The sequence below is a fragment of the Chelon labrosus genome (assembly GCF_963514085.1).
Source record: "Chelon labrosus genome assembly, chromosome: 11".
Lineage (NCBI taxonomy): Eukaryota > Metazoa > Chordata > Actinopteri > Mugiliformes > Mugilidae > Chelon > Chelon labrosus.
In genome coordinates, this window is record NC_140344.1 from 28,448,411 (window position 1) to 28,470,542 (window position 22,132).

At 43.0% G+C, this 22,132-nt stretch overlaps 1 protein-coding gene across 1 annotated transcript in view; it reads left to right on the forward strand.

Annotated features, from left to right (window-relative positions):
* Positions 1-22,132, forward strand: part of smpd3 (sphingomyelin phosphodiesterase 3) — an 80,999-nt gene that overhangs the window by 48,883 nt on the left and 9,984 nt on the right. Inside the window, exons 6-10 of the mRNA XM_084555022.1 lie at positions 11,243-11,318; positions 16,518-16,679; positions 18,200-18,289; positions 21,244-21,307; positions 21,578-21,746. Coding sequence (XP_084411148.1) covers positions 11,243-11,318; positions 16,518-16,679; positions 18,200-18,289; positions 21,244-21,307; positions 21,578-21,746 — 561 coding nt within the window. The remainder of the gene's footprint in view (positions 1-11,242; positions 11,319-16,517; positions 16,680-18,199; positions 18,290-21,243; positions 21,308-21,577; positions 21,747-22,132) is intronic.

The following is a 22,132-nucleotide window of genomic DNA, read 5'->3' on the forward strand; positions in this document are numbered from 1 at the left end:
GAAGAACATTTCTAAACATCATGTGGACAAGACAGAAGACTATTGGGACAATGTTTAGTGGACAGATGAGACCAAAGTAGAATAGTTTGGTTTAAATGAGATGAAACAACACTGCATCATTCCAGCATCAGAACCTCATCCCTCCATCAAACATGGGGGTGCTAATGTCCTGGTTTGGGCCTGTTCCGCTGGACCAGGACGACTTGTCACCATTGATGGACCAATGAATTCTGAATTCTACCAGTGAACTCTAAAAGAAAATGTCAGGACATCTGTCCATGAGCTGAATGTGAAGAGAAACTGGGTCATGCAGCAAGACAACGAGCCCAAGAACACAAGTGGTTCTACAAAAGAACGGTTAAAGAAGAACAAGATGAATGTTTAGGAACGGCCAAGTCAAAGTCCTGACCTTAATCCAATAGAAATGTTGTGGAAGGACCTGAAGCAAGCAGCTGATGTGAGGAAACCCACCAACATCTCAGAACTGAAGTGGTTCAGCAGTTACCGGAAACATGTAGTTGCGGGTAACTGCTGCACAAGGAGGTTACTGCAGATACTAGTATAATATTTCTTTTTCATTAGTTTTACTGGGTTCTCTTTGTCCACTTTCAGGACTTGTGTGAAAATCTGTTGATGTTTTGAATCATTTTTAAAGAGAAATGTAGAAAATTCTGACGGGAGCAAAAACGTACACATAAAAGGTTCAGAGCATCAGATTATCAGAGATTCTCATGTTCGTCTCTAAACTATGAACTGACTGTTTGGTTGAACTGGAGGCTGTAACATGAGCGAGTTGAGGTCGGTCAGTTTTCTCTCCAGTTTAGTGTTTTCACGCTGAGTTTGAATTACTTTGCCGAGCTATTCAAGAGCTCAGATGGACATTTGAGACGCCGTTAAAAGCCACTTTTCCTCAAAACTATCAACATTGAGGTGGCTTTTAGAGACACATGTCATTATTCCCAGACACCTTTGGCTCTTGCTGACTCTTCCTGGTGTCTCCCAGCCAGCTGTAGGCTTTCATGTGCCTGCTGTCCGTCCTCAGATGTCCTGGCAGGTTTCCAGTCCTGCGTCTCGTTGGGAACCCTCTCCTCCTCCACTCTCTCTCTCTCTCTCTCTCATTACTCTCTCTCAGTCTCGCCTCGTTGCCAGCTGGCTCGCATTTCATTAGATGCAGTTTATTTGATGTACCTGATGTTCACACCATCTTCCACCAGATGCTGTGACTTTACTTTGATTTCAAACGCAAATAAGACGCTCAGTCATTGTTGAGGCGGTATTCATTAAAATCCTTTTTTTTCTGTTTCATACTTTTTGTTACTTCTCTGTTTCTGCATTTTATGTTTTCTGACATGATCTGTTTCTCCTAACTTCTGTCTGTCTTTAACTTCCAAAGTAAAGTTCTACCACACAGCAGGTTCCTCTTCCTCTTTCGTCTTCTTCTACTTCTTCATCTTCTTCTTCTACTGCTACTGTTTCTTCCTCTATTATTTCTTCTTCTACTTCAACTACTTCTTCATCTTCATCTTCTACTTCCTCTTCTTCTACTATAACGCCTTCTACTACTACTACTTCATCTTCTACTTCTACTTCTTCTTCTCTTTCTTCTCCTTTTTCTTCTTCTACTACTACTACTACTACCACAGCTACTTCTTCCTCTACTACTACTACTTCTTCTACTACTACAACTACTATTTCTTCTTCTTCTTCTTCTACTACTTCATCTTCTACTTCTTCTTCTACTTCTACTACTACTTCTTCTTCTTCTTCTTCTACTACTACTACTACTACTACTACTACTACTACTTTTACTTCTTTGATTCTTGGCAGCTTTGACACTTGCCAACCACCATTAAAACAGAAGAAGAAGAAGAAGATGTTTTGACCCTACAGGGTTGTGGTTTTGGTTTATGGCAGAGCTAAAATATATAAAATAACCATGATAGATCGGGCTTGGCTTAAAAACGCCTGGATCTGGCCCGATATGCCACGCACATCCAGCTGTGTCACAAAGGTTTCCTCATGTGTTTTCAGAGCACAGCTTTCACTCAATATGAATTTTACTGTTTGCTGTGCCACATTATGGTCTGTGTGTTTAGATTTCTGGGGAGATGCATGTCAGGTTACACCACAGGGTCAGGGTGGCGAAGTGATTTGAGACTGTAAACAAAGCATGAGTTCCTGCAGCCACTTAACACCTATAAATGATGACTGAATGATTATTCAGTTAGCAGTGGTAGCACTTTATAATACCTACACACTATGAAGCATTAGTAAACAATTTATTCATCATTTATAAGGCATCACTCCCACATTAATAGACATTAATACATTTAAATGGAGTGATGCTTTATAAACATGAATGAAGTATTTACTAGTGCTTCATAGCGTGCAGTAGTTCTTATAAAGTGTTAACGGGGAGTTTCATTTCTCTTTCTACTTTGGTTGAAACTGTCTAGCACACGATTCTGTGTTTTATTATTACAATTAATTAAATTCTGTGCCAAAGGAGGCCGTAGAAGATCTAGGCCTTGTCACTGTTCCCAGCAGCAGCAGCAGCAATAATAGTTTATTTCCTTCAGATTCCACTCTTGTATGAATTCAGACATGGAATGTACCTGGAGGCTCTTTCTGATAATTTCCCCGTGGATGTATTTACCTGGAGAGCAGCAGCAGCAGCAGGTCGCCACCATAAATCTGATGTGTCTCTGGTGGAGAGGTGACGCACTAGAGATAGAATATTAATTAAAAAATGTTTCCCTGAGAGAGAGACAGAGCCGGCACTGGTTCCGTAATTAAAGCTTTTCCGTCTCAACATTTATCCCCTCTTATAATTATTTCAGACTACTAAGTGCATGCCCTAAGAGTTGGGTGAATGTGTGAGAGTTTAAATACGCAGTGTGAATGTATTATTACAGATTAGGATTCAAAATAAAGCACATGCTCAACATCTGAACTGGACCAAATGGAAATCAATGGGATGAATTCTGCCTCTAATGACCAACAACAACCTGGAGCAACTATCCAGGTCAACTCAGTTTATCGACACCAATTGATTTCCTGTTTGGAGCCAGAGGGATTTCACGGCGTCTATCAACACTGAATTTAATCAAACGCTGCCCGGAGCAACAGTTTATAACACAAACCTCTAAAATAACCTAAAATACCTTTATCTTCATTGGTCCATTTACTCTTTTTCTATTTACTCTAAAATACTTTTGTCTCTTTGGTGATAAACTGAGAAAACGAGCTCATATTTACTGACAACATATAGTTCCTCTATGGTGGATTAATGGTTTGAATTTCTGTCAACCCAAACTGCAGAAATGGGACTTGAAATCTCAGACTTGTTAACATACATTGACCGGTGTTGATAGAATTTCAAACCGAGATTATTTTTGTTGATTGATTCAAGTCTTACAAATTGATTGAACTGGTCTTGTCTTGACTTGTATACATGTCCTATTTGTCTTCAAGAAATTCTAGTAGCTACTTGGAATGAAGACACTGGCTTGAGCTTTTTAGGGTTTAAGGATTTTAACTGACGCAGATTTTGATTTAAACTTGTCTTGATTGACTTGTGTCTTGAATTGATCCAGATTTGACTGGATTAACTGGACTCAAACATTTATTTTAATTAAGTTAAGCATTAAACTACAAGACACCAGTATTTATTGAATTTACAGCAACAAACCACGCTTTAACCACACATCACTGAAGAGACCGTTTGGTTCTCGTTCCTCATCCCATCTGTCACCGGCTGCTTTCTGCCGCTCTCCGTCTGTCGTCATGAAACATCCGGCTGCTCGGCTTTTCGAGTGAAGCAATCAAACCCGCGCGAGTAATGCAAGGTGAAGCGTCGGCTCGCTCCGCCGTCTCGTGGTAAAGTCGAGCTAATTAGTTACAGCAGCCTCAGATGTTCCATAATCCGACTTGCCTGGTTCCGTTTGGCCTCCAGTGTGAAATTCGTCTCTCGCAGCTCGATTCGGTTCCGCTCTGCTCTGTCTCAGTGAGCTGTAATGAGAGGACGTCTCGGGAAGTTTTATCATCTCACATCCTGTATTCTGAATCCTTTTTATATTAAAAGAAACCCAGCATTACTCATATAGAGCAGAGAGGAGGGGGAAAATAACTCATTTCATCATAAATGGCTTCCAGTCATGGCTTTCCTTCATCACTAGGACGTAGCGTTAGCGTCGTCAAACATCGCCTTGTGCACAAACTAAGGCCACTGCAACTCCCTTCAGGCCTCTTGTCAGTTTCAGGGTGCACACACACACACACACACACACACACACACACACACACACACACCTACTGATGCATGCATAAGCCGCTGAAATATTTATACTGTGCAGATAAGAGACCGAGAAGTAAGACATGAAAACACCAAGCCAGGACGAAGATGTTAGATGAACATTTATTCAAAACTATAATAATAAAAGTAACAGAAACACGTTTAAGATTATTAAAGTCAGCTTTAACAGCTTTTTCTTCCCCAGTCCTTGAGTTCCATGCGTATATAAAGGAGTTCGATTGTCATCCATCTTGTTGTAGCTGAAGGTTGGTCTCTAGTGGATGTCTAGATTCCGGTTGCCTAGGTAACCCTGTTGTATATTTCCCAGTGAAACTAGCAGAACATAAAAATATCCAGACTGTTCCCCCCTGCTTTCAGTTTTGACGCTATGCTAAGCTAAGCTAATAGAAAAAGGAGTGGTGTTAGCCTACTCGCTATCCAACTACTGCTTTATACACTGCCTGGCCAAAAATAAAAAGTCTCCACCTGGATTTAACTAATCAAACAGGTAGGAGCCTCCTATTGGATAATTACTGCATGGGTGATTATCTTTCAGCTGACAACAAGTTATTTAACCCCAACTGATGCAATGAGTAGCTTCTCATTTCTTCAACAACCATGTCTAAAGACACATCCTGTGGTCGTGGAAAAGATGTTAGTCTGTTTGAGAAGGGTCAAATCATTGGCATGCATCAAGCAGAGAAAACATCTAAGGAGATTGTAGAAACTACTAAAACTGGGTTAAGAACTGTCCAAGGCATTATTAAAACTGGAAGGATAGTGGAGAACCATCGTCTTAGAGGAAGAAATGTGGTCGGAAAAAAATCCTGATTGATGGTGATCAGCGATCACTTAAACGTTTGGTAAAATCAAATGGAAGAAAAACAACAGTAGAACTCAGGGCTATGTTTAATAGTGAAAGTAAGAACATTTCCACACGTACAATGTGAAGGGAACTCAAGGGATTGGGACTGAACAGCTGTGTAGCCTTAAGAAAACCACTAATCAGTGAGGCTAACTGGAAAAAAAAAGGCTTCAATCTGCTAGGGAGCATAAAGATTGGACTCTGGAGCAATGGAAGAAGGTCATGTGGTCTGATGAGTCCAGACTTACCCTGTTCCAGAGTGATGGGGGCATCAGGGTAAGAAGAGAGGCAGATGAAGTGATGCACCCATCATGCCTAGTGTCTACTGTACAAGCCTGTGGGGGCAGTGCTATGATCTGGGGTTGCTGCAGTTGCTCAGGTCTAGGTTCAGCAACATTATGTGTCCAAAGAATGAGGTCAGCTGACTACCTGAATATACTGAATGACCAGGTTATTCCATCAATGGATCATATTCCAAGATGACAATGCCAGGATTCATGGGGCTCAGATTGTGAAAGAGTGGTTCAGGGAGCATGAGACATCATTTTCACACATGGATTGGCCACCACAGAGTCCAGACCTGAACCCCATTGAGAATCTTTGGGATGTGCTGGAGAAGGCTTTGTGCAGTGGTCAGACTCTCCCATCATCAATACAAGATCTTGGTGAAAAATGAATGAAACACTGGATGGAAGTAGATCTGGTGACATTGGAGAAGATTATTGAAACAATGATACAGAGAATGTGTGATGTAATCAAAGATAAAGGAGGTCCATCAAAATATTAGAGTGTGTGACTTTTATTTTGGCCAGACAGTATAAATGGACACCAAAGATGTAGAGGAATTAAAAGTATGCACTTCCTGCCAAGAGTCTCACAGATGTTCATCGCTGCGCCTCTTATGCAACATTATTAGAAAAGTTAATGCACCGTTTGATGGCGCATTTAACAAAATTGGAAGAGCCCTTTTCTGCTGTTCCAGCTCCCCACCCCCCAACAAAAACCCTCATTCCATTAGGACTAATTGAATTAGTGCTTCAAATCTTCAGAGGCCTTTGCTCTGAGGTGTATTTACTGTACTGTGAGTCTACAACGTGAGCTCTGGTTTTTAGAGTCGGGCTAATTAGGCTAATGCTTTATTGAGGCTTTTATGGGTTTGTTTGTTTTATTTTTTTCTTCACTCGTACGGAGCCAAAGCAGTCATCCCATTATTGGTAATAAGTTTCCATTTGTCTAAATGAAAGTCTGCTCCTCAGTGGGAGGGGGGAGAGTTTAACACTGTGGTGAATTAACCAGAGAGAAGAATGTTGATTTCTTTCTTTATTATCGTAAATAAAACTTTATATAAAGCTTTAAAGCTGCACATAGGTATAGGACATCAGCTGTTTCCATCAAAACATCAGTCACTGTAGAAGTTTAATGATGAAGAGGAGCGTCACATCTAGTGGAGAAAGAACAGGAGAAGGAGGATGGAAGGTAGTGGTGACGAAGGACAAGAGGAGAAGAAAATGGACAAGGAGAGGAATAATGGGGGGGTCAAAAAGAAGAAGGAGGGGCAATGAGAAGAAGGTGGAATAAGAAGAAGAAGGGGCAGGGAAGAAAAGAAGAAGAAGAAAAGGAGGAGGGAGGAAGAGGAGGAGGAGAAGAAGAAGAAGGGAAGAAGAAGAAAAAGGAGAAGGAAGAAGAAGAAGAAGAGGGTAAGAAAAGGGACGATGGAGGGAAGAAAAGAAGAAGAGGAAGACGAATCAGAAGAGAGGAAGAAGAGGAAGAAGACAGGTGAGTAGGAGGACGGCAAACAGAAGGAGAAGAAGGAATAAGGGGAAGAAGATGAAGTGTCCTCCTCCATGTCCTCCTCCTCCATGTCCTCCTCCAGTCCTGAATGTGTAGAGTCTTAGAAGACATTCAAGATGTCTCCACGTCTCCATCGTCTCTGTCCACATTGATTCCATCTTGGTTCATCTAGTTTTTCTACCTCCATGTTTCTGTTCCTCCTGATGTTTACGTGGAGCAGACATGCTCAGTGAGAAACCAATCAGCTGATCACAGACTGATTAAAGAGCTTTCAGTTTCTCTGGTAGTAACTCCTCGTATCTACCTCCATGTTTCTCCTCTCTGTCCTTCTTCACGTTCTTTTTCTGCATCCCTTTTATTCGGGGTCAAAGGTCATCTCTGACACAAAGTTAACAATCACTAGAAATATAAACAAGTCTCTGTGAAATGTTCTGGATCAAACCGTACCGCTGGTTCAGACCGGCTGTTCTCCTCCACGTTAAATACAGAAATGAACAGATAAATAAATAAATTAAAGGACTAAGTGGTGACGGTATTATTTTCCGGGATTATTCCGACAAAAAAAACCCAAACGTGTCCTGACAGGGAGCTTTTAGAGCGGCTTTCATTTACTGGAGAGGCATTTAGTTTCAGGCTCGGCCGGAGCTTTGAGAGCCGTTTACCTCGAGGATCCTCCCGTCTTTAACAGGACGTACGATGTCCTGTAATAGATCTGCTCCACCCAGACGCCTTCCCACTTCAATCTCACCACCCCACAATCACCACCTCCTGTTCTCTGCAGCCCCTTCATCCCGCCTCCTCCTCCTCTTCCTCCTCCTCCTCCTTCTCATCAGTCTGCATCCGCCCACCGCCACTTCAGGGCCGCCGTCCTCAGCCTCAGCTCGGCGTCTCGTTCCCATGATGCCTCCATGAGGACTCCTGAAGGCGTCTGATTAAACCTCGAGTGATGTTTTTCGTTGAATTGAGGTCGGGAGGAAGAGGCGCTGAAAAATGCATGAAAGGAACGTGAAGGTGTTGGAACGTTAAAATAACCACAATCTATAGATGTGCAGGTTTATAGATGGAGCATTATGTGATATGTTTTTTCTTATTAGTGTGGAAGTCCTCTACCTCCACGCTGCCTCTTGTTTTCCAGTAATAAATAGCTGCCTTTTTCTTTTCCTCCCCCTTTCTAAATGTTTCCTGGGCCTGGAAGCAGCAGAGCAGACCATTCATAACGCTGCACAAAATGTCACGACTGCTGTTGTTCAAACGCTGATCAGCACTATTGTATTGCTGAGCAGGAAAATGAGGCAGATACCTGCAGCTCTGTGAGGCTCTACTGAGGCTCGACTGAGGCACAGAGGTGTTTGATAAATGTGTTGACATCGGTTTTAATGATACCGACGCTCTGTTTGTTCTTCTGCAATGGATCCGACGTGAGTGGCCTTTTCAGTACAGTCTGTTAAGTCAGACCAGCTTCCCCTCCCATGAACGTGGAGTAAAGCTTGTCTGGAGTCTCTCAAATGGGAACTGATTCTACTCCTGCAAAGATCTGCCAGGGCCAATCAGATTATTTGGGGGGCGGGGCTTAATGTGGTGACGGACAGAAGCTTGTTACAAACTCCGCCAGAAGAGAGAAATTTGTTCTCGAAGGTGTTCGTTCTGGCCAGGTTGTTTATACTTCATGAGAAACTAAGGTGCATAACTCCAGGGAAGTCCTCATAGGCCCCTCCCACTGCAGCATACGTCACACCCGCTAAGCATTGTGGGAGATATTGTTTTCAGATGCACCCACACTCAGTATGCCAAGATCAGAGGTCACACCGCTAACCTTAGCATCTCACAGAGTAGCCGCTAGCATTTCTGCATTTCCGCATTAACCACGCCAGTTTCTCCAATTTCTGACCAATCACAGAACAGCTGTCGGACGCCACACGAGACAAAGGTTCTGACAGGTTGATGTGTCAAGAACGAGCTGCAAGAACGAATTTCTCACTTTCTCACAAGCAGAGTATGGAGTTGAAGGCTGCTGTAGGAAGAAGCTAGCTGTTTAGAGTCCGGTGTAGTGTAGAAATAACTTATATAAGGACGAATAATTAACAGCATTAAAGACCTTTGCTCTGATTGGTTCTTCTTTGCACCAACCCTAACCCTATCAGTTGGAACACAGCCCTTAATGAAATCCAAATGGAGCGTTACCAGACTTTCTGATATGAGTTGACTCCAGCCACAACATGCTAGCATGTTCGACGTGTCGGCTAATAGCTCTTCCTGTGATTGGCTGCAGAAATGCTGACGGTAGCCACCCTAGGGAAACGGAATAACTTTCATAATTAACTCAAAAATGAATTGGATGAGTTTATTAATTCCCTTTTAACATAAATAATGGATTTCTTGGCTGAAACACAACTCTCTTTATTCAGTTTCCTTAAAACAAGCAACAAATATTTAACACGATAAACCAAAGAATCACGTTTTAAGTTATACAACAAGTCTGTGGAGTCCACTGTTTAATGTCTGCTCTCATTTCTATCTGATACTGAAAACTAGCGACAAACATCAGGTCTGGATGTCGGCATGGAGACGGCAGGGTTCCCTCGGCTTTTTGTCGTTTTAGCGTCGCCACTCGAGTGCAGCAGAAATCATGCTAATGTTCCATCTGCAGCCGGCTGCAGTCAGATCAGCTATCAGAGGACAATCAGTGCAGAGGAGACGAGTGCAAACAAACATGTACGGTCTGTAAGAGGAACGTTATATTCAGTATAATGGATTTAGGTCTGTTTACAAGCTCTCTCTGATGTTTTAGGAAGTGTTCACATGAAAAATGCTGGTAGCTTTTGGCAGCCATTTCCAAAATGGCTAGTTTTCTAGTTTTCTGCACCAAGATATTTGAAAAGTTTACGTTCAGAATATCATTTATGTTGTTAGTGATATTTCAATATGAATATTTACTTTATTGAATCAACACATAATTATTTATACGTTATGTTTTTGTAAAATCCTGTTGAAAAGTTGCAGATCAAATATGATATCTGTATTATTCCTGCCACAGTGACATTTGTTCTAATGTAATAAAACTGATTATTTAAAAAGATTCAAATGTCATCTTATAATACGCTTTAATTTATTCCATATTAGTGGAATTCATAGATATTCATGTTATTTTCTATTCAACCTAATGTTGCAAAGGTTCACTTGGTAATAACTGTCTTTTGTCGGCTACAAACGCACAAATAAATGACTATCGTGACCTGTATAATATATATTTACTAATGCAGAGAAGAAATTCATAAACACAAGCGTTCAGTGTTTCAGTCCATCGTTACCTGAACAAGAACAGAAACTGTTAATTCCTGCAAAACGGGAAAAAATAAAAAGGTCATGAAACGCATCGTGTTTGGGAAAAGATAAAACCAAACCAACTGAAATAATTAATTTAAACGTTGTTTTTTCTAGGTAACAGAATGTTGTTAGTGGGGGGGGGCTTTGAGGGGAGGGGCCTCTGTGGATCATCCCACAGATACTTGATCAGTTTAGGATCTAGTGAATGTGGAGGCCAGGTCAACACCTTGTGCTGTTCTTCATGTTTTTTTTTTTTTTAGTTGTTCCTAAAGTGTTTTTGTGTGTGTGTCTGTGTCAGGCTGCATCCTGCTGGGGATGGCTGCTGCCATCAAGGAGTGTCATTGCTATGGGGTGGGGGTGCCTGGTCTGGTCTAGGTGGGTGCTACATGTCTAAGTAACATCCACACCAATGAATGTCAGGTCCAGAAGTTTCCCAGCAGAACATTGAACTGTCACAAGATGGTCAATGTTCTTCACTTCTCCTGTCAGTGGTCATAATGTTGTGGCTGATCGGTGTATGTCAGGGTTCAAAGGTTATACGTTAAGAAGCCACCACTGTTTATAATCATGCTTCTTAAATTTGTTAATTTCCAGCTGCAGCATCATCATCACCCTGGTCCGTCCTGAGCTGCTGATCTATGAAGTCATGTTCTCATTAAATAACGCTGATCAATCCATCTATCTATCTATCTCTCTATCCATCCATCCATCCATCCATCTATCTCCTCCTCTGTCATGTCTCTCTCTCTCTCTCTAACTGCTGTAATTAAATCACGTCTGTAATGACTCAGAGTTTTCCCACAGGGATCAATAAAGTTTCACCTTGTATGATCTAATTGGCGCCGCCGCCGCTTCACGCACAAACACTCTCTCTCTCTCTCTAATGGGCTCCGATGTCGCCCTCTGAACGCCTCTCCTCCCCCCGACCCGACTCACACGGCGTCTCTCTCTGCTTGCTCCCCCTGCAGGTCCACGTGGGCACCTCCCATCAGGAGCAGAGGGTTGTGGGATACCTCACGTGCACGCACCTCCACGCCATCGAAGGTACAGTAGCTCCGCCTGGATTCACTCCTTCTGTCAGGGCTGCTGTTCTGACCTGAACGTGGGGATGAATGTGTGTGAGTCTGAAGTGAAACCATCCAGTTTGTGTGCGTGTGTGTGTATATGTGTGTGCGCCTCCTCCTTCTGTTCCCATGGCGACTGCCTCAAGCTGTTTGAGGCGTCAGAGCCCTATTTAAAGCCTCCGGTCGATGCCACCCTCATTTTTTACCAAACCCCTTCGCTTTGCTATTTCTGGGCTTCTCCTACGCTTTTCGCAGGTCTAAAAATAGCTGCACCGGGTCTGTTTCTAAAGATACATCAAACACAAAGCCTTTGGAGGTGAGGAGGAGGGGAGGGAGGGAGGGCTGGGATGTGGGGGGTAAGTAAGGGAGCATAAAAGAAAAAGTGGGGGGTTGGAGTGCAGAGACCTGATTCTCTTCTGAAAGGAAGCAGAAGATTCATGATGCATAACTGAACATGTAGTTTACTGAGCTTCATAATGTAAAGGCTGCCTCGTCTCTGGCTTTAGTTCAGATAGTAAAGAGGACTCATTTGTGCTGCTCACCTTAAACGCCGGCTCCCAACCAAACATAAACTCTTGTTTTGCACAAGCGCATCAAGTACGAGGCGCTGGGACGAAAGAAAAACAGACTATAAACGCCAGTACACTGCTAATAATCCAAATTAAAATGCCTCATGGAACCACCACAATCAGAAGAACATACGTTATGAATTGAATATCAGCTTCTTATAAGTAGGGAGGTCCTGATCGGTGTCAGGGCAGATCTAAAATGATAGGATTCAAAACGACAGGGACAGGATCAGGCTGCAGTCAAACCTGATCTTTTGTAGTATTTTCTTTTAGGTCTGCAATAAATTCTTCTTCTTCTTCTCCTTCTTCTTGTCCCTCTTCTTGTCCTCTTCCTTCTTCTCCTTCTTCGTCTTGTCCTCTTCCTTCTTCTCCTTCTTCTTCTTGTCCTTCTTCTTTTCCTCTTCCCTTTCTTCTTGTCCTTCTTCTTGTCCTTTTCCTTCTTCTTCTTGTCCTCATCCTTCCTCTGCTTCTTCTACCTGTCCTTCTTCTTGTCCTCTTCCTTCTTCTTCTTCTTGTCCTTTTCCTTCTTCTTCTTGTCCTCATCCTTCCTCTGCTTCTTCTACCTGTCCTTCTTCTTGTCCTCTTCCTTCTTCTTCTTGTCCTCTTCCTTCTTCTTCTTCAATGATGGTTAACGAGTTTTTGAAGAAGGAGAAGAGGAAGAATCCCATGACTAACCATGTCAGATTTAAAATGAAGTGAGTCCTCCGTTAGTCAGTAACTAGTGTAATGTGGATGTGTGGTGAGGTGGAGTCCACTCAGTCAAAGGCTGCACCCAAACAACAACAACAAACACTGAACGTTTAAAAGAAGAGAAAAGTTTCCTGGAGACAGCGTCAAGGAGAAACATCTTCCAGAGAGGGTTAGGGAGTTTATGGCAGCGTTGGATGACCAGAACATTTCTGGAGTAGAGAACACAAGGTACCAGCTACCCTCTCCACACTACATTAACTTTGACTGAAAGATTTATTGGACTGAATTAAGTCGACTCCAGGAGAAGACAAGGAAGACAAGGACAGACTTTAGGACGCTACAGGAGACCAACTCTAGGACATATCCAAAAAGCGTTTAAGAAAAAAAGGCAACTGGACTTGTAGAGTCTTTTGAGAAGACGTTTCATCCAAGTAGCTTCTCCAGTCCCAACAGACTGGTGGTGGATTTATGAAATAACTACATTCTTCTAGTTTTCTTAGAGCGTAGATCTGTCTCTAGATAAATAAAGCGTACTAAATCATTCTGCCAGCACGCACACAATTACAAAGTTAATGCTGCACAGGCAGGTGGTTTTAGGTTTTGCATTCCCTTCAGTAGGAAATGCGTGGTGTTTAGTGGTCAGTATCAGTAAATAATCAGGCTCCAGGTCACAGTCTGAGTCGCTGCAGTGAATAAAATCTTCTAGAAGATAATCCAGATTCTATCAACATAGACTTATTCAACAAACTAATAGGTGGTTTAAGCTTCTTTGTCAATTTGACGACCCTAACACCGTAGCCTGACGTGCACCTCCCCAGAAATGTAAGTACAGGTCATGGCGACACAGACTTCAAGAGCTGTGATTGGTCCTCTTGGTGGTAACGTGTTCCTGCTTTAGTATTTCCAGCTGCTTCTCCATCTCCTCCATTTTCTAATTGATTGTTTTGGATCAATAAAGATGGAACACATGGAGGAAATGTTAACTGAGGAGGTTCAGCGATACGACTTCATGCATAACGCAATCTGAACATCTGTCCCCCCCAAAAAAGTTCACGACTTGACACTGAAGCCTCTGGATGTTAAAGTCTTTAGAGAACCAGAAAAACAGATTCCTCCCGTCACGTGGGATCCATCTGGTCATTAACAGACCCTGGTGGCAAGTTTCTGATGCTCATCACCTACAGATGTTGATATTTAAACCTCCAGCTCTCCTCCATCAGTCTGTTAGAACTGAAGACTTGGATGAAACGTCTCCAAGAAGCTGTCCTCGTTTCAGATTGTCTTTCAGATAAATCCTGACCTGGACGACTGAGAACCTGCAGACATGTAAACACTAGCGTCCACGTAGCCACTGAGTCACATGGTTCTATATAATCTACAGTTTTTTCTTGTCTCTACAGCTTTCTGAATGCACTGGTTGTACGTTACGGTCATTTTAAATCCCTCTTCTTCTAGAAACGACTCAAAGCTTGGAGATGCAGACTTTTGTTTGGCATCTTTAAATCATCACATATAGTTTTTATTTTAAATGCAGCAGTGTCTCTGTGCACACTGTGACTTAGCATTGTGTTGTTGTTTGATCACAGCCTGCAGACACTTTAACACATCTTTGCTCAAGAGAGATTTCATCCTCTCTCCTCTAAACCTCGTATTTATCTTGTATTTGTGTTATTTATTTATTTTTATGGCTGCAAGACAGAAATGATATTCTATTTATTGTTTCTTTACAAATATAGTCAAATAAAAGCAGAAATGGGAGGATTAAATAAAGATGAGATGAGATAATCCTTTATTTAAACCACAGTGGGGAAATCAGCAGCAGACAGTTTGGAGAGAGAGAGCTGCACGCCACAGATACAAAATATTAAATATGTACAAATAAATAAATCTACAAGACTAACTGTCTTGTTTGCAAACCGTCATGATTCAAGTCAAACATCTCGTTCCTTTCCTGGTGATTAGAGCTTCAACCTGAAGACGACTTCCTGGTTTTAAAACTGAAGCAGTGGAGACTGATCCGTTAGAGCTGAATATCTGAAAAATATATGAAATAAATAAACCTGCTTTTCCTGCACACACACACACGCCCACACACCTCCGTCCTTCTCTGAGATCCAGCAGAAAAAAAAAAATCACATTTCACATGTACTTCAGCCGCGAGTAATCAAAGCCAGAGCCGCCCACTCACCCACCAGGATCTTTACACCTCTTTGTTTCTCACACTCTCCACTGTTCAGCTGTTATTTCTCTCTCATGCTCTCACCCTCCGCCGCCTCCTCCTCCCTCTCCTCACCCTCCTCCTCCTCCTCCTCTCCACGGTGAACGCCATCAGATCTACTGACAGCGATAGAGCTGCTAAACATCAGATGAGGAGTTTAGAGGAGGTACAGAAACATGGAGGTAGAAAAACAAGATGAACCAAGATGGAATCAATGTGGACAGAGACCATGGAGACATCTTGGTCGTCTTCTAAGACTCTACACATTCAGGACTGGAGGAGGACATGGAAGAGGACATGGAGGAGGAGGAGGACATGGAGGAGGAGGACATGGAGGAGGACATACTTCTACCCTAATTCCACCTCCTCTTTCTTCATCTCCTCCTCTCCATCATCCTCTTCCATTTTATTCTCCTCCTATTCTCCTTCTCATCATCCTTCCACCCTCCTCTTCCCTTGTTTTCTTGTCCTACTTCTTCTTCTCCTCCTTCTTGTCTTCTTCCTTCTTCACCTCCTTCTTTTTCATCCCCTTGTTCTCCCCCTCTCATCACCCTTTTCCTTCCTATTCCTCCTTCATTTTCTCCTCCTTCTTCTTTTCCCCTGTTTGTCCTACTCTCCACCGTCCTCTTCCCTTTTCCTCTTCTCCTCCTCCCCCTCCTCCTATCTCCTCTTCCCTTTTCCTCTCCTCCTCTCCTTCTTCACCTTCTCCTCCTCCTCCTCCTCCTATCTCCTCTTCCTTCCTTGTCCTACTTCTTCTTCTCCTCCTTCTTGTCCTCTTCCTTCTTCACCTCCTTCTCCTCCTATCGCCTCTTCCCTCCTTTTCTTGTCCTACTTCTTCATCTCCTGGAGACGTGGAGGCATCTTGGAGACTCTACACATTCAGGACATAGAGGAGGACATGGAGGAGGAGATACTTCTACCCCTAATTCTATCTCCTATTCCTTCTTCACCTACTTCTTCTCCTCCTCTCCATCATCCTCTTCGCTTTTGCTCTCCTCCTCTCCTTCTACACCTTCCTCTCCTCCCCCTCCTCCTATCTCCTCTTCCTTACTTTTCTTGTCCTCCTTCTTCTTTTCCACCCTCACCACATCCTTCTTTCTTCTTCTTCTTATTCTATACTAGTTCTACTCCTAATTCTATCTCCTTTTCCTTCTATCCCTTCCCTCCTTTTCTTGTCCTCCTCTTCCTTCTTTCTTCTTCTTCTTCTTTTTCACCTCCTCCTCATCATTCTCCTCGTCCTCCCTGTTCTTCTTCTATCCCTCCTCCTCCTTCGTCTCCTCCTCCTGTTCCTTCATCACCTCCTTTTGGTGGTCATGTAATATAATAAAAAAACAAACCATGACTTAAAATACTCCAAAAACCAAAGCACGGACCGTTTACCTTGAGCTATAATTTTAATAAAAGTTTCCTCTGTGACATTTTCTCGCCGGCGAAGAAATAATCATTTTATTTATTCTTATCTTTAGACACTCGTCAAAGCTTAGTTTTCCTTTTCAAAGGAGGAAGGACGGGAAATTATCCGACATCACCCCACGGGACATGAAGGAGAAACATGTGTCCTCCTCCTACGTCCTCCTTCTTCCTCTCCTCTTCATTCTCATCCTCCTCCTCCTCCTTCTCCTCCTCTTCCTCCTCCTCCTCCCCCCCTCCCCTCTACCCCAGTGTAACCTTTGACCCCTGATCTCCTGCTGTCTCCCTGCAGGCGATGCGTCGGTGCGATGCGAGCAGCTGGACCTGTTGCTGCAGTGGGGCGCAGAGTTCCGTCAGTCGTCGTCTCAGTCGCCCGAAGGAGAGAAGGTTCTGGAAGACCTGGTGGCCTTCGACGTCCTCCTGGGAGACCTCAACTTTGACAACTGCTCTTCAGGTGAGTCAGGGACGTTCATTCAGCTCACACATTCAGACCTGATGAAGGTTCAGGGTTAGGATTCATGAAGAAAAAGAGTTGATGATGATGATGATGATGAAACCTTTGAGGTGAACTACAAAGAAACATGTCAGGAGGGGTTCTCCTTCACAAAATGTGAAGTTAATAATAATAATAATAATAAGCAGATAATTATCAGAATATGATTCTGATAACACGTCATCTGGATTTCTTTGAGAATACCTCCAGACACAGTTAGATCGTCCTCCAAACAATCAGAGACATGACTACTGTAACTCCTTCTGTCCATCACCCAAAGGATCTGATTGGTTCAGCAGATCTTTGCGGGAGCAGAATCAGTTCCCAACAGAGAGAATCCAGACCAACTTCTAGAGTGGGGACGTCCTTCTGGATTCAAGACCCTAAAACTCCATTTATGTTTTATGAATCATCCAACTTTGGGACTTACCAAACCAAATCCCTGAACAAGTGCAACTCCACTCGGTTTCTGATGGCCAACACCTACAGATGTTCATATTTAAACCCCAACTCTCCACCACAAGTCTTTGAGAACTGAAGATTTGGATGAAACGTTTTCAAGAAACTCTACATGTCCAGATGTCCTCGTTTCAGCTTGTTTTTTGGGGGGGAGTTTTTGTAGTTTCTTTGGGATATACCACGGCCTGGACGGCTGCGAAACTCCAAAGACGCACCAGATTGATTTTTAGGCCAGGTTGTCCAGTACAAAAGTAAATTTAGAAACACAGAAATAGATGTAGATTTATTTTTTAAGTCTTTGAAATACGTCAGCAGCTTTTATGCTATAATAACACTACAAACAAGATGAGACTTTACTGATGTATTGAAATCAAGGTGTATCTCCAAAAAAAATAACATTAAATAAAGACAAATGGACTTTCTGGAAGACATTTCATCCAAATACTCAGTTTTTACAGGACTGGTGGTGGAGTTAAGGTTTAAATAGATCTGTGGCTGTTGTCCGTCAGAAACTCACTTGGATAGTGTCTGTTATTTTATATAAGAGTAAAATATATTTCATATCCACATGGGCTTATTTTTTTGCTTATTTTGACAATAAATAGGTGAGAAAATGTCCAAAATACCTTGTCCTTTCAATATCAGACATTACTGCCTGTTATAAGAGTTAAATAATAAGTGAAATTACCATAATGGCACCGTATTATCTGTAAAGAGCAACGTCTAAGCTTCCAGAAACCAGAGTGTGCTTTGGTTTTAAAGGGTAAAAAGAACAAAACATATTGTACAGACTGTACTATAAATTAGAATAATAACTGAAGTTTGGTGAATATGCTGGGACATTATTGAATATCATGAAACAAAAAACTCCAACAGGACAATTGCTCTTGAAAAACAAGCAGCACTTTTACAAAAGAAAGTGTTGCTCCAGCGCTCGTTGACTTTGTCTGTGCTTTGTCACCTGTTTTAAAATTAACCGGTTGTGCTTTTGTGTTTTATTTTTACATTTTTTTTTTCTCCAGAGGACAAGCTGGAGCAGCAGCATGCACTTTTTACTCAGTACAAGGACCCGTGTCGCCTGGGGCCAGGGGAGGACAAACCGTGGGCTCTGGGTAAGAACAAACACAAACACGTTCCTCCGTAGCTCACCTCACTCTGAGACATGATGCAGGATCCGTGCAGAGGACTGTAATCTGGCTCTAAATTAAAATACAGCCGGGACAGGCGGCTGGTGCATGGGCATTAGTGACGCAAAGACTGGAGGGTTTTGGGTCTGGATATGAAGCGCTATTTAGGCCAGAGCTATTTCAGGACGGTGTGGGCAGGACGGAGCGAAAGGGCTTGTTTAGAGAAGGGCTTATTTATTTATTTATTTGGACGGGGAACAGATCTTAACGTTTGGCCGCTATTAGACAGGGAGGGGGAGGGCGAGGAGAGGAGGAGAGTGGATCAATGAATTCATGAAAGAAAATGAGAAGGAAGATCATCATCATTTCATAACGCTGATAAAAAAGACGATTAGAGCTAACTGGGCACGAGCCGAGGCTGCCAGATGTTGTCAGATGTTTTCAGACTAATAGTTTCATCGCAGTGTGACAGTAGATGGTCTGAGGATCGCAAAGGAGGAAGCTTTGAAACAAGTTGAACTTTTAGAGCAGCTGGTTGCCACGTTGGTTGCTAGGAGAGGACTGGAAAGATCAATAAACAGGCTGAAGGCTTCCTAGCCTCCTAGCTAATAGTAGCTCTCTCTAGCTTCCTAGCCTCCCAGCTAACAGTAGCTCTTCGTAGCTTCCTAGCCTTACAGCTAACAGTAGCTCTTCCCAGCTTCCTAGCCTCTTAGCTAATAGTAGTTCTTCTTAGCTTCCTAGCTTTCTGGCTAATAGTAGAGTTCCCTAACTTCCTAGCCTCCCGCCGAACAGTATCTCTTCCAAGCTTGCTAGATTCCCAGTTCACAGTAGCTCTTCCTAAAGAATAATAGCTTTTCCTAGCTTCCTAGCTAATAGTAACTCTTCCTAGCTTATTAGGCTCCTAGCTAGCAGTAGCTCTTCTTAGCTTCCTTGCCTTCCAGCTAATAGTAGTTCTTCTAAGCTTCCTAGCCTCCCAGCTAATAGTATCTCTTCCTAGCTTGCTAGACTCCCAGCTAACAGTAGCTCTTCCTAAAGAATAGTAGTTTTTCCTAGCTTCCCAGTTAATATTAACTCTTCCTAGCTTGCTAGATTCCTAGCTAGCAGTAGCTCTTCTTAGCTTCCTAGCCTCCCAGCTAATAGTAGTCCTTCCTAGCTTCCAAACCTCCCAACGAATAGTAGCTCTTCTTAGCTTCCTAGCCTCCCAGCTAACAGTAGCTCTTCCTAAAGAATAGTAGCTTTTACTAGCTTCCCAGCTAATAGTAGCCCTTCTTGGCCTCCCAGATAGTAGCCATGGGAGATGAGTAGAATGGATAATTGAATCAATGCCAGAAAAGAGGAAGGAAGATTATCCAGTTTCATTAAGCTTATCCAAAGACGATTAGAGCTAACTGAATACAAGCCAAGGGAAGAGGCAAGGCTGCCAGATGTTGTCAGATGTTGTCAGAGAGACAGACTCTGTCAGAGCTGCAGGAGTCCTCTACCTTCAACCTGCCGGCTTCTTTATCCTTAAATCACATGGTAATTTCAGCTAGCATGGGGCCACTTGTTAATTAAAGTGCAGCAGAAGCAGATTCACACGCTGAAGCTGTGAAAATGAAAGGCTGCAGTGTCTTCTCTTTCTGGACTGAAGGAAAATGAAACAGCCGCAGAACCAAAAAAAAAAAAAAAAAAACCCAACAAGTACAGTAACTGTGGAGGCCACAGTGTATTTTAAGAGGTGAAAGTCAAAACTGGTGTGAAGGAACATTTATTAACAGCTCGGTGGTGACGTCAGGATTTAGGACGCCCGAGAGAAGCTGAGGTCGCGTTAACCACCTGAAAGTGGGAAGCTTGTGTAAATCTATATTTTACCATAACGAACAGAAAGCTGCGGCCCATCTGTGTGTGCCCTCCCGACAGCCCAGCAGATGTATTTCAGCGATCTAAAACCGGCTCGTAGACTTGTGGGAAATGCTGCCGGCGCATCAGTCGCCTACTTTTCACATAAGAGCTCCCAACGCTGTGAGTTGACTGGAGTAACTTCAGAGTGCTGCTCTCTTCATACTGAGCATTTCAAACACATTATCCAGCCCACGGCTTGTTGTCGAAAGCATCTCTGAGTGCTCGTCACTCTCTCTGTGGCTGTTAATATTTCCCCGGTGTATGACAGTAGATTGTGGTCTAAGGATTGTGAAGGCAGAAGCTTTGACACAAGTCGTGCTTTTAGAGCAGCTAAAAGCAAGAAGCTGGTTGCTACGCTGAGGGGGAGGATCAGGAAGCATCTAGATCAATCTGAACATTTAAATCCAAAGAATATTTCCACAACATCACGATGATCTAGGACGAATAAACTGTAGAACAACAACTGGTCAGCATGATTCAGGAGAAACCAAATCTGTACAAAGGTTTGTAGTTCTTGCTAGCTTCCTAGTCTCCTTGCTAATAGTAGATCTTCATAGCTTCCTCGACACTCAGCTAATAGTAGCTCTTCCTTGCCTCCTAGTCTCCTAGTAGCTCTTCCTTGCTTCCTAGTCTCCTAGCTATTAGTAGCTCTTCCTAGGTTCCTATTATCTGCAGATAATAGTAGCTCTTCTTAGCTTCCTGGCCACCAAGCTAATAGCAGTTATTCCTAGCTTCCTAGCCTCCCATCTAACAGTAGTTCTTCCTTGCTTCCTAGCTAATAGTAGCTCGCCCTACTTCCTAGCCTCCCAGCTAATAGTAGCTCTTCCAAGCGAACACTTTCTCTCCCTAGCTTCCTAGCTAACAGTAGCTCTTCCTAGCCTCCCAGCTGGTTGTTGGTCTTTGTGGTGCGTTCAAGTGCCACTTTTTGGTTCTGTACCTTAAGATGACAGAACCGGACAGAACGTCCTCCTACAATAAAGACCTGATAGACAGACTTTAAATGAAGCAGAGTTGACTCTCTCTCTCAGTGTGATTCACTTTAATGTCTCCTTCAACAGGTACTCTGCTGGATCCCAGTGGCCTTTATGACGATGATGTCAGTTCACCTGAAAGCTTACAGAAGTGAGTCAGTCTGACTGGACACACAGTCATAAACCCATCACTGGTAGGAAGCTGCAGTGATTCATGTCCAACTGAACCGTTACACACAGGACATCCATCCTTAAATGTGACAGGTCCTTCTTATCATTAATCAAAATGTGTTGCACCTGTTGAGCATTTCCACAAGATGGCGCCGTAAGCCAGGGTTTGACCTTAAGTTCTTGGTTTGTGATTTTTTGTCATTCATGTTGGATTCTTCTGAACGTGGCTGTGCTTGTGTGTCTCTGTCAGAGTGATGGAGAACGAGGAGGGCAGGAAGGAGTACCTGGTGTTTCCTCCCAGTAAGAGTCAGTGTCCTGGCAGCAGCCAGAAGGGAAGGAAGATCCCGCTGAAGGGCAACGGGCGACGGATTGACTACATCCTCTACAGCGACGAGGGCCTTCAGCAGGACTGGAAACTGGTACGATTCAGTTCAGGGTTAGAAAGCATGAGGCTGGAAATACTCCAGGGAGAAATAAGAACTCCATTGTCTGGAAACACAACAACAAGGTGCACTACAAGAAATAATAACAACTTCCATCTAACATAACAGAACCGCTCAGTCTCCTAATAAACTGTTGATGCTGCTGGTTTCTCTCTGGTTGTTGGAATAAATCCATTATATCCCCCCGGAGCCACATCAGGTGAGGAGTTTAGAGGAGGGAAAGCATGGAGGTAGAAAAACAAGATGAACCAAGATGGAATCAATGTGGACAGAGATGATGGAGACGTGGAGACATCTTGGTCGTCTTCTAAGACTCTACACATTCAGGACTGGAGGAGGACATGGAGGAGGAGATACTAGTT